The sequence below is a fragment of the Nannobrachium achirus genome (assembly GCF_963921795.1).
Source record: "Nannobrachium achirus genome assembly, chromosome: 11".
NCBI lineage: Eukaryota > Metazoa > Chordata > Actinopteri > Myctophiformes > Myctophidae > Nannobrachium > Nannobrachium achirus.
Genome location: NC_137820.1, coordinates 60,457,460 through 60,470,417, shown reverse-complemented (window position 1 = coordinate 60,470,417; position 12,958 = coordinate 60,457,460). Strand labels below are relative to the sequence as shown.

At 44.9% G+C, this 12,958-nt stretch overlaps 1 protein-coding gene across 1 annotated transcript in view; it reads left to right on the top strand.

Moving 5' to 3' along the window:
- Window positions 1-12,686, top strand: part of jph3b (junctophilin 3b) — a gene marked incomplete at both ends in the record, with an annotated part of 69,595 nt that extends 56,909 nt beyond the window's left edge. Inside the window, 3 exons of the mRNA XM_080736783.1 lie at window positions 3,470-3,594; window positions 4,327-5,426; window positions 12,606-12,686. Coding sequence (XP_080592909.1) covers window positions 3,470-3,594; window positions 4,327-5,426; window positions 12,606-12,686 — 1,306 coding nt within the window. The remainder of the gene's footprint in view (window positions 1-3,469; window positions 3,595-4,326; window positions 5,427-12,605) is intronic.
- Between the last annotated feature and the right edge of the window lie 272 nt (window positions 12,687-12,958).

Sequence of the window (12,958 nt, the reverse complement as noted above, 5' to 3'; positions counted from 1 at the left end):
TGCCAACGCTTTCCAGATGTTCAAGTGGGCCCTGATCCAGAAGAGGACTGAGAACCACTGATGTAAAGTTAATGCAGTTTGTGTCCATGAAAAAAAGAGGCATCCTACTTTAAAGGAAGGACAAAGTGTCCCTCCCCAGAAATAACTTAGAGTCCTGGAGCGTCTGTTTGATTCCTGAGCCCCTGCCCTCCAAAGTATATACAGTATATGCAATGTACATCATATCGTCACTGTCGGGCAGAAACCTTGTATCTCCAAGTTTCACATTTGTACAGTTTTTCGCAAAGTAAAGCCCTGCTTCACCATACAAGGCCGTTGCACAAAAGTAGTGAAAACAGCCGATCTACAAGCACACAACGCCTTCGCAAAGTAAAGCCCTGCTTCACCATACAAGGCCGTTGCACAAAAGTAGTGAAAACAGCCGATCTACAAGCACACAACGCCTCACATCGCGAGGCGTGGTTTAATCATTTTTAAATCAGTTTAAATCATTTTTAAAATGATAAATACAAAACAATGGTTTTGGACATACAAGGTTTCCACCTGACAACGATGATATATTATACATAATTTGCAGCTCTATGGTCTGGCTAGTACTTAGTTGTAGTATTCATCTAAGGCTTCCCACAGACAGTCAGGCACTAAGTTGAGTGAGAGTTGTGTGGGGGAGGCGGGGGGCAGAGACAGCGCAATGCATTCCGGATGGAAGTCTAGTGGTTTGAAGTCTATTGAGAGTCCTGTGGTTGCACAGAGCACCATCCAACAAGCACACAACACGCACTAGACTTCAAACCACTAGACTTCCATCCGGAATGCATTGTGCTGTCTCTGCCCCCCGCCTCCCCCACACAACTCTCACACAACTTAGTGCGTTCCAGTGTGAGTGCAGCCTAAAACATTGATTGTCATGTGTACGGGCTGTGCGTGCGTGCCACACACACACACACACACACACACACACACACACACACACACACACACACACACACACCCCCCCCCCCCCACACACACACACACACACACACACACACACACACACACACACACACACACACACACACACACACACACACACACACACACACCACATTCTGGGTTTCATGTCTATTTTAATGAGATGTGTCAGGCATAACAGGATCCCAGATGTTGGAACTCACAGCTGCATGTTGTATATTATATATTTGATTGGCAAAGCCCTGTTTCACTTATCAGTTACTGTTTACTTGAATGAACTATTATTTAGTGTTACAACAACATTGGTTTTCAGTTACCTGAAAGAGATCATAAACACTTGCTACCTTAAAGGACAACTTTGCTTTTTTTTACAACAAGAGTTCATATTTTAGATTGTAATTAGAGAAAAGTAAAGATGAGTGTTAACATTTTTTCATTTACTGCTTTCTATTGTTTTAGCGATTTTGATTTCAGTGGGCTTGCGTACAATTGCCTAAATATGTATTTTTTGACGCAGTAAGCCGGCAATTTCTTTATTACTATTACAATAAAAGTCTGGGTTTCCGAGGCTACTATTGCAGTAACACTACTAGCCCCCATAAGTCACATCTGCCCATTAAAGATTGCGGTGCATCTTTGGAATGGGCTTATTATGTCTAAAAATACGTACATATTAAGCCACTTGTATGCATGCCCCCACCCACTGAAATCAAAATCATTAAAATCGCTAAAACGATAGAAAACATTCATCATCTTTTCTTTTCTCTAATTACAATTTAAAATATTGTCCTTTAAATGCACCATGGAAATGATAGTCCTATGCACAATAGCTTAATAGTGTAGGTGCTTGGCTGAGATCACCGTATGTCCATGAAAAGAAAAGTAAGCCCAGTCAACTAGTGTTCCACCCTAGTAGTTCCAGTCCAAGTTTTTCTACATGAATCACCTTTCAAACACTGATCAGGAGGTGAGCATTGCATGCAGGTCCATAAAAAATGTTCCCTCTGACATTTCTCCCCAACACGGACAGGACATCTCTGACTATGGCTGCATTTCACAATGTTCCCCTCGGGACGGATACCATTACCCTTCACCGCATGCTCACCCCTCTCCTCATATTGTCCCACATCTCAGTGTGAGAGCACAGTGTCCCAGAGTTACGTAGCTGCTGGTCCTGCTTATATCTTTGCTATTATGTAAGGACAAACCTGCTAGATTGAAAAGGACACTTTGCACATAACAAGAGAATACTATTTTATGGTCATGCGCTTATATGGATCCATGACTCGACGATATTTTATTCTATTAAAGAATAGCTTGTTGTTCCAGTGCTAAATAGTTACAAATATTTACAGTTATTCTATTTGGTCACATCCTAGCTTAGCCACTTGAACCCTATACTTCGTTGACCAGGGGCAAATGTTGTGAATATTGCCGACCTACAAGCTCACAACTTGCTTATCTGCTAATGTATCTTTAAAATTAGGAAAGTGTCTTTGGGTTTTATCAATATTTAACCGGTGAAAAGTATTAACAAGAGCTTGTGACCAACGGAGGATTCGCCTGGATACGTGGGCTGCAGACATGGGTAACCTCCGGTGCCATCTTTGCCTCCAGTTACCCATACTTGCCCAGCTCAGATCCTGAGCAGCGCTGAATTCCAGCCCAGAGATAGAATGGTTTCAGCCCAGATGTTCTTCTCGCCCTCCTAGTGTAGAAAAAAAAACTCCTGGGAATTCAGATTAGTAACTAATTAATAACTAATAATACACTGGATCCATTTTAACACGTCTTTTTGAGCGGTGCTATTCGCTCCTACGTCTGGCTTTGTTTGTATGTACAGTATAAGTGTCCGTATGAGTGACCGTATGAGCACGGAACTCCATGTATGGAGATAACTGACCTCACAAGTGTCCGTTTGAGCACGAGAGAGACTAATGGCACAAAAGACTAATGTCATAGGGCCCAAGGTGGAGGGGCCTTAATCATATTGAAAAATAGCAGATCTACAAGCTCACAGCGCGGCACTGAGTGCCGCTCTGCGAGCTTGTAGATCTGCTATTTTTTTAAAGTCGTGAAAATGTCTGCAAATCTTGGAATAGGTATGTATTTTTAAGCAAACATTTGTAACTCAAATTTTGCTTCTGGGGGTCCCTGGAACTAAATATTCTGAGATGGGAAACATAGGTTTTTCAAAAATTCAAAGACTTACACAAATGTTCAGGATAAAAAAAAAAATAGCAGGTCTACAAGCTCGCAGTGAGCTTGTAGATCTGCTATTTTTCAATTGTTAAAGCACAAAATAATGCGTTCCCAGTCTAAATGGGTTAAACCCCCTCCCCTATGAAGAACATTCATGGGGGCCCCGCAGTGAGTCCTTGTACCCAGGGCCCAGAGTTTGGTGCGACGCCCCTGGCCACAGTATATTTGGGACAACGGTATTCAGTGTGTGTTGATGTGTTGTCTCTCTCAGGACAACGGTATTCAGTGTGTGTTGATGTGTTGTCTCTCTCAGGACGGCTCATGCCCAGGGCAAAGCGGAGGCCGCGATGGGAGCCGCTCAGAAAGCCCAGGAGGAGAGTCGTATGGCCAGGGTCACCGCCAAGCAGTTCTCTCCTTCCTTCCAACACCAAGGAAACGGTAGGACACACACACACACACACACACACACACACACACACACACACACACACACACGCGCGCGCGCGTGCATGTACGTGCGTCCGTGTGTGAGATGGTAAAGGTCACTATCAACCTGTCAACCACTCTCCAGCATTTAATTACAGCCTATGTCACTCACACCTTAAAGCACTGTGACCAACCCATGACAACATGTACTGTGCTGAACCCCCACATTTGCACGCATGCACACACACACACGCACACATAAGCGACCGCTTATGCGTGCGTGCGTTGTCTGCAAAAAGCAACCTCATGGTGGCACTAGAACAGGGGCATGTGAGAAATCAGGGGCGGAGGATGTGGTTTGGCAGCCAAGGAGTGTGTGTGTGCAAAGTTTGGCATGGATAGGGGCAACTGTGCTGGAGATAAACTGCAAAATCCAGTGAAGGAAGACCCCAGGGTTCCCTGGGCTTTGCAGTGCTAACCCTAACCCTAAGTTTAAGTTGAACAAAACAAGCCACGTCTACACATGAAGCTGCCAATGCCGAAATTTTGCCAGCCACTTGTTACAGATCAGGGCTGCACAATATACGAAGAAAATGCGATATGCAAGGGTATTTGTCAGTGCGCAGGCCGTTGTTAAAAGATATTTCATCAATATTTGATCTGTGAACTCCTCCCTATCTCACTTTTATCTCTTTATCGCCATCTCTATCTTGCCCTTCTATCTCCCCCCCCCCCCCCCCCCAGGTGTTGACTTGCAGCGTCCCAAGCGCCAGGTGTCCAGCGAGGTGGAGGGTGAAGGCATGTCCAGCAGTGCCGGCACGGCCGACAGCCCGGACCTCTACGCCAAGAGCGGGGGCGGCTCCGACGACCCCTCCAACGACACGGCCGCCACCCCCGACGACGACCTCAGCCCCCTCTCCTCCTCGCCCCCCCACACGCCGCCTGCCCCGCCCGCGCGCTCCTCCTCCTCCTCTTCCTCCGCCCAGCAGCAGCGCACCAAGAGTGCACGCTTCCACCGCCAGGTCGCCGTGGACCACGGCGAGAGAGGAGGAGGCAGAGTGGGCGGAGGAGAGAAGGGCAGCGGCGGCGGGGCCGGTCAGACGGAGATACAGGTGCTGGTGGAGGGAGGGAGAGGGGGTGGGGGCGAAGGGGGCGGAGGGATGACGGAGGCCAACAGCTGGGGCGAGGACCAGCAGAGCGGAGGGACGTTGCCGTCCAGAGGAGGGGGCGGGGTCAGCAGCCACCACGAAGGGAACGGCGGCGGCCGAGAAGGGAGCCGGACCAACGGACACAGACACAGCTCCTCCAATCACAGGTCCAGAGAGCACGGCTCGTCCAATCACAGACCGCCCAGGGGCGACAACAGGTGGGCGACGGGCGGCTCGTCCTCGTCCTCAGCCGCCTGGGCCTCGGGGCGCAGGCGGGCGCCGGGCCGGGGCGGCCGGCTGCTGGAGCAGGACGAGGAGAAGCTGAGCAACTACGAGATGGAGATGAAGCCGCTGCAGCCCAGGGACTCCACTACCCACAAGCCCCATGGGCACGGAGGGGACGAGAGGCACGAGTCGCACGGCCAGCACGGGAACGGACGCTCCTCGCACGCCGTGCAAAGACAGAAGCATAAGAACCGTGAGGGCAAGGAGGCGAGGGAAGGGAGGGAGGGCAAGGACAGGAGGGAGGGGAGTAAGGACTCTGCGCACAACAAGCTGGACGGCCTGCATCCTCCGGGGGAGAGGCTGGACTCGGGGCCCGTGCAGCGGGACCTCACCCTCTCCACCCCGCTGAGGTCCACCCCCATAACGCCACAGCAGAACAACCAAAGCCTCACGCAGAGCAAAGGCAACTCGGTAAGATGCTCATTAATACATCGTCACTGTTGGGTAGAAACCTCGTATCTCCAAGTTTCAAATGTGTAAAAAAAATCGCAAAGTAAAACACTGCTTCATCATACAAGGCCATCGCAAAAGAGTAATGAAAACTGAACAGCTGATCTACAACTACAAGCACACATCGCGAGGCGTTGTGTGCTTGTAGATGGGCTGTTTTCACTAGTTTAAATCGTTTTAAAAAAACAAACTGTTTTGGACATTCCACCCGAACAACCACAACATGCTGTATGTCGTCCACAGGATCATGCTGCCCCGATCAATGTTTTGGTTCCCAGCATTGGTCGGGGATATAGCGTGGGTGAATCAGGCTCTCTCCATCTCTGTATATCTCTCCCCCTAACTCTCTCCCTCTTCTCTCCCTCTCCCTCCCTTTCTCAATCTTTACCTCTTTCCCTCTCTCTCTCTCTGTCTGACTGAGCTCTCCCTTTCTCTCCATCACTCTTCCCTCCCTCTCTCTCTTCCTCTCTCCCTCGTCTCTCCCTCTTGCTGATGGAGCTCTGGTCTGAGTCTGACACAACAGAAAATGTTGTGTCATGGCCAGTCCATATGGTTGATATAGACATGTTCTGTCCATATGGTGGTGTTGTTTGTTACATCAAACCAGAGCTAGATCAGTGAGAGTGAGGGAGAGAGAGATAGAGAGAGGAATTGCGGGTTTGTGTGTGTGTGTGTGTGTGTGTGTGTGTGTGTGTGTGTGTGTGTGTGTGTGTGTGTGTGTGTGTGTGTGTGTGTGTGTGTGTGTGTGTGTGTGTGTGTGTGTGTGTGTGTGTGTGTGCGCACGCGTGCGTGCGTGCGTGCGTGCGTGCGTGCGTGCGTGCGTGCGTGCGTGAACATCAGTTTCTGAATTGCGTCATTGCCATACATTGATTTGACTAAAAGGTTTTGTGGACTACATACCATCAGCAATGACATAACCCAATGTTATCCTGCATGTTAAAGATACAATCCGTATGCTTTATGTAGGACTCTCTCCTTCTCCTAATGAAGAGACACATGAACATCATTTCAATGATGTTCGACTTCGAACTACAATAAAGATGGCGGCACATCTATATTGTCCAATCTAATGCTTCAAATAACTATTGAAATTGTCAACCAGTTAGGGCTGTCACAATTATTACATAATCGTCTAATCGCAATTATTTGACGTAATCGTAATTATTTTGCATAATCGTCATAAATGTATAATCGTTTCCATGTTGAGAAATATTAATATAGTCAAAACACTTTCAAAATGTAATGGAAATAGCAGATCTACAAGCTCATCGGTCGGCTATTTCCACTATCAATGTTCTTTTTTAAGTATAAAGTTGTCAAATATGTCTACATATAAGTAATTTCTTTGTATATTTAGGTACACAGATTTATGTGTTATATCTACCATGTGCAACTTCAAAGCCTAAAAGCCAAAGAGAAATGTAGTTGTCAACGACAAAAACACAATTAAATCGTTAATCGCAATTATTTGAGTGACAATTAATCGTCATGTAAAATGTTATGATCGTGACAGCCCTACCTAGGGGTGAAATGGTTCTGAAACAGAACCAGAAACAACTCACAACTCAGAGCTTGCAACGCATCTCTAATTCCGTAATGCAACGCGCTGTGAGCTCGTGGATCGGCTATTTTAGGTGCACTACATTGATGATGAAGTTCAACTATTCGACTGCAGTAACAGTGCGACTGCTTCTGCTTTCTTCCAGGGAGTCTTTCCTTCTCTAAATACCATAAATTCTGTTTATTTAACATTGCATAGTGTAGAAAACGATTGTTCAAACAAATCTATGTTCAACAGCAACCAATCTATGTCCATCTTTGGTTGTTAGCAATACCATTTCTACAGCAACACTCTGTATAACCTACTGCTATGATTACATGTACTGTAATTTAACTTGTGAAACTACCCTTAGCAATCTTGCCAGTAAAAACAAATGTTCAATACTTATTTCATTTGTGTATGAAGTTAAAATATAGTTAGTACCTTGTGTACCTAGTGTTCTTTAGTGTTCTTTTTATCTTAAAAATAAATTAAATAGAATAAATAGCAAGGTTTGAATCAAACGTAGACTGAAATCGAGGTCTGAACTGAGCCATGGATTTGGAGAATAGTTACTCCTTTAGTCCTACCCAACATGTGAAACCTCTCGAAGAGCTATGACCATGCTCCAGCCTCCATTAATATACTCTACCATACAGTTTGGTTAAAATTAAGTTAATTAGAAATGTATTCCTTCAAATGAATCCCAGATTGTAGCTTTATATAATCCTCGGATGAAACTACAGGGTTTAGCCTTGTGAAATAAATACATATTTTTGTGCTATGATCAAGCGTTGGGTGGATTATGCTGTTAAAATGAAATCATGTTTTTGTCTGTCTTCAGACGGTGGACGGCTTTAAGCAGTAATCCAGGATATGTAGTTACAACAAGCATTTGCTAGTCAAGGTGGAAAATCAGTAATAAGTAACAGTCATTCTACAGCTACTCCTGTATGCATATACAGTATGAGCTTTAGCTCTCTCTTTCAATTTCAATATATCGTATGTGTTCCTCTTGTTGATGCGCTTCAAGTGCATCTAAAGTAGATACCAGCACATACATACACACACGCACGCATGCATGCGCTCGCATGCACGCACACACACACACACGCACACACGCACGCATGCACGCACGCACGCACACACACACACACACACACACACACACACACACACACACACACACACACACACAGATAGACAGATATGTACTGTAGATTGATCGTTTGATTAACTAAGCGATCGATGGTTAGATAGATAGATATATATATATATAACCACACCAATCCTTGCTGCACCTTAGTAACAGCAGATTGGCAAAGTAGCTCCTTCCTCAGAAGGTCTTCCATTGGTTAACCGGTGCTCTCTGTTGCTAGGGAACAGCTTATGCCTTGCTTCAACGGCAGCCAATCGGTGGGCTTGTGTGTCAGTGATAGTGTGGGGGGGGTGGGGGGGGGGGGGACTGGAGAGGAGGGGGAGAAGTGCAGGGGGGGGGGGGGGGGGGGGTGATGTTTGCAGCTGCAGAGAAGCAAGCCGCCACCGTCGGGAAGACACCTTGTATCTCCATATTTCTAAACGTGGAGATACAGATTTTTTTTATAAATAACCCCCACAACAGGTCGCGCGTTTTGAGCTTGTGGTTCAGCAATTTTTTGCTATCTCTGAAAATGTGGTGAAGTGAGACTTCCAAGTGGTTCAATGTGTCTGTGGGTTATAGAAACATTGAACCGATGAAAAGTATTAACGCGAGCTTGTGACTAAATATGAACTACGCTGGATCCATTCGAAGACAGGTTATTTCTTCCACATCCTGAAAACGTTTTGGACTGGGACGTGCAGAGAATGTTAGAAAGGCAGGGGCTGAAATATCTAAAAGGGCCTTTTGGTGAAAACATCGAAAATAGCAGTCCTCCAAGCTCACAGCGCGTCGCGCTGCGACGCGCTGTGAGCTTGGAGGTCGGCTATTTTCGGTGCTTGCATACCACACTGAACTAAGCATCATCAAGTCAATACTGAAGATGTGGCTTAACGTCATGGATTTCGACACAGAGAGGGCAATTCTTTCAACACAAGATGCTGTATTCAAGTTCAGGAGAGTTTAGACAAGGCAATTCTCTCGAATGCTATAGCTTCAGGTATGCCACGGAAAGAGGGCATTTGCCTTTCTTTCACCATAGTAAAAACTGCATTCATGGTCTGGAGAGGGCACTTTTTACAGACGGCTAAAAGGTCAGGGGCTCAAGCCCCCTTTGATGTCTATAATGTGTGCACGTGCCTGCTCTGAAAACGTTTTGGACATGCAAGGTTTTTTCGCCCCGACAGCGACAAAGTGAGAGTTGTGTAATAACAGGTTCCCAGCGTGCACAGATACTACTGTGCACTGTCAAATCCTCGCTGTTAATTGAACTCTCTGAGAGTGCATATAAACGGGCCCGTTTGCACGCTGTCTTGAGTTACAGCTGGGTAAATGAACACCAGGGATTCTTACAGTGCAGTTACTATCACCCAGATACTGTACATTCACTGGAACACTGCTAAGACAATGGGAGCACTCTGTGGTACACTGTAACATACTGTACTGTTTAACATTCTGCACAGATACAGTATATCAATGACGTCGGGCAGAAACCTCTTATCTCCAGATTTCTTTTCTTTTTGGATAGTAATGCCCTACTTTTGTCATACTACTACAGTGTCATACAAAACAAACAAAAAAATCGTTGCTATTTTTAAATTGGAAATTGAATCCTGAAAAATAACAGTTTGGGACATAAGAGGTTTCCAGCCGACATCAACAATATACTGTCCATACACACATGTAGACTTTAAAGCACACATGTGTGCAGAAACATGCATGAGTGAGTACCCACGCACACTCACACACTGAGCACACATTAGTGTGTGCAGAGTCAGACACTTGCATGTGTGGACAACAGGCACATATGGATACATACTGTAAATGCAAGCGGCGCGCGCACGCACGCACGCACGCACGCACACACACACACACACACACACACAGATACACACACATGCTGTTTATGTATGCATACAGACATGCATGGGGACATGCTATATACAGTATACCGAGTACACATTAATGTATGTATGTAGATATCGAAACCTGAAAGGACACACACACACACACACACACACACACACACACACACACACACACACACACACACACACACACACACACACACACACACACACACACCTTGTGATACGGCTGCAGAGAATCGGAAGATGTTATGACATGTTTGCAAATGCATTTCAAGCTTATTTTTTCTTCCAGAGAAAAGGCGAGAGGGAGAGCAGCGAGAGAGAGAGATCACTTATGTAGATATCACATCCACCGGTGTTAAGATCATTTCACCAGCTTGTTGTTACTGTATTGTTGGCCAAGAAGATTCTTATGTCATCAAGGATAACCTCAATTAATGGTAGATGACTGTAAGAGAGCATTTAAGCTTGTGCTCCAATGCTTATGCAAAAAGTACAGACTGGTATGAGGAAAGCTAATTAAATTGCATTCAATTAGTCACAGGGAGTGCCATTCCCTCCTATTCCCCCTCAACGTTCTAAAGTTCTCCTAATGTTGTACATAAAACAAAGCTGGTGGAAGGTTCCATTTCGTACCTCTACTAATAGACAGAACATTAGAACCAGGGACGTTGAAGTTTCAATATTGAGCTGGGTGCTCGTTTTTGACCCCGCCCCTTTTTAAGTAGGTATTTGTACTTTACTTGAGTATTTCCAATTTCCAATACTTTTACTTCTACTCCACTACATCTCGGATCCAAATATTGTACTTTTACTCCACTACATTTATTTGAAAACTTTAGTTACTAGTTACTTTTCGGATATAAGTTATAATATTTTAAAACACACATTAACCACTTTAGCCATTATACCTAGGTTGTTTGAAAATAGCCGATCTACAAGCTCCAAACGCATCATATACTCTAATTGAAAGGTACAAAGCCAACGTGTGATATCGGCCGAGTGCCAGGAATGCAGTTTGGCCAGTTTGGGAAAACTTGTGAAAACGACTGAGTGCTAGGAATTGTCGGCGAAAAATCAATGGGCTCTCATAACTGTACGCTCAAGCTCTCAGGCGCCCCCTATGATTCCGCCCCTGATTAGAACAATGTACATGTTCATCATAGCACAGTGGTTGTTGATACAGACTGTAACATCTTGCTGCGCTTCAAGTCAGTCTTGTTTCCTTGGGGACTCCACATGTTTGAGGAGCAATTACTTATAGGATAAAACCTAATGTTGGGTCTTGAGCTAAAAAAGAATAGAAAAGTAAAATCACTTAGTAATTAAATTGATTCAGCACAGGGTTTGTTTCTTAATCTCCATCACGATGCTCAAGTCTGTGTTCCCCACTGACTCCTCTTTTTGCATAAATTAAACGATCACAAGATTTGCGTAACTCACCCAAACTGTGAAAAATGAAATCCGAAGACTATACGTAGTTGCATGTGAGTGTCGCGCGCCAAAAATAAAAGATCTACAAGTGCACAACGTGTTGCAGTGTGACAGCTGTGTTGTGAGCTTGTAGATCTTGCTATTCTTGGTGCACGGCACACCACCCACATGCAACTGCGTATCAATTTTAAGTTTAATTTAATTGAGTGTTATTAGCAGACAATCTGCAGCATGGAGAGGTAGTTTTCTCTTAATCCTACCGTACAAGGTAGAACGAATAAATGAGAGGATTTGCTCCACCATCTCTAGTTCAGTAATCATCAATGACACAGATCTGTGGTAAGCATACCGCTCTCGATTGATAGGCAGGAGCCTTGTTAGCCAGCCGATGAGGATAAATTCATTTACAACAATGTAGTAATTAATCTGCCCTAGTAGTGATGCTACACACTGTTAAGCATTGTCCCCATTTGCTCTACCTAAATGTGTTTTTGTGTGTGAGACTGATATCCATGTTACAATCAATTTAGAACAGCAGGTCCTTACACTGTGTACAAAAAGGAGTAAAGATGGTAAATAGTTTGGAATGACAAAACATCTAAGAACAGCTAAGAAACATATAGCTACGTATACTATAGCTGTGCAGAATCCTTTTTTTAGTTTTTATATATATACCTGTATTTTTATAGCCTCGTAAACCAGACTATCCTAGGCAGGAGGAGTCAGTTTACTAGTCTAGTACTATATTGAGGCATTTCTTTCTTTCTTTTTTTTTGCCTTCATTGACAGTGGAACTAGACAGGAAATGAAATGTAGAGAGAGTAGGAGGATGACATTTAGGAATTTATGAAACGGGGACTTCCTGATCAGAGCTTTGGTGGAAGGTGCCCTAAAACCTTTCAGCTATCGGATCGCCCCAACTGTACAGAACCCTTAATAATATCGTTTAACATCTTAAATTCAAGAATTCATTAGGTTTCCTGTCTAGGTTTGTTCAGACAGGTGGATGCTGTGTGTATGTGGGTATACTGTATGTGTGTATATTTCTTTATTAACACGCTCTTCTCTCTCTCTCTCGCTCTCTCTCTCTCTCTCTCTCTCTCTCGCTCTCTCTCTCTCTCTCTCTCTCTCTCTCTCTCTCTCTCTCTCCTACGCAGGCCTACAGCTCTATCCTGGTTGTCATGGTGATTCTGCTCAACATCGCAGTGGCTTTTTTGTTTATCCACTTTTTTATTTAAAGACACTAGTGACACTTTCAGAGTCCACCTATCTATGCTATGACAACTATACATTCATATATTATGATGAAGCCGCTGCCTCTTCACGTTCCTGGCCAGAAGGCTGCACCAGGCTGAAGGAACGAGGGCTACTGCACAGTCGGTTCAGCCTGACAGAGGCTGTAACTGGGTTACCAAGTGGGCTAACCCATGCTAGACCTGGGCCAGAGATTGTACTGAGAAGCTGGTCAAACACGCAGTCCAAAGGTGTGGACTGAAAAGGGGTCTGCTAG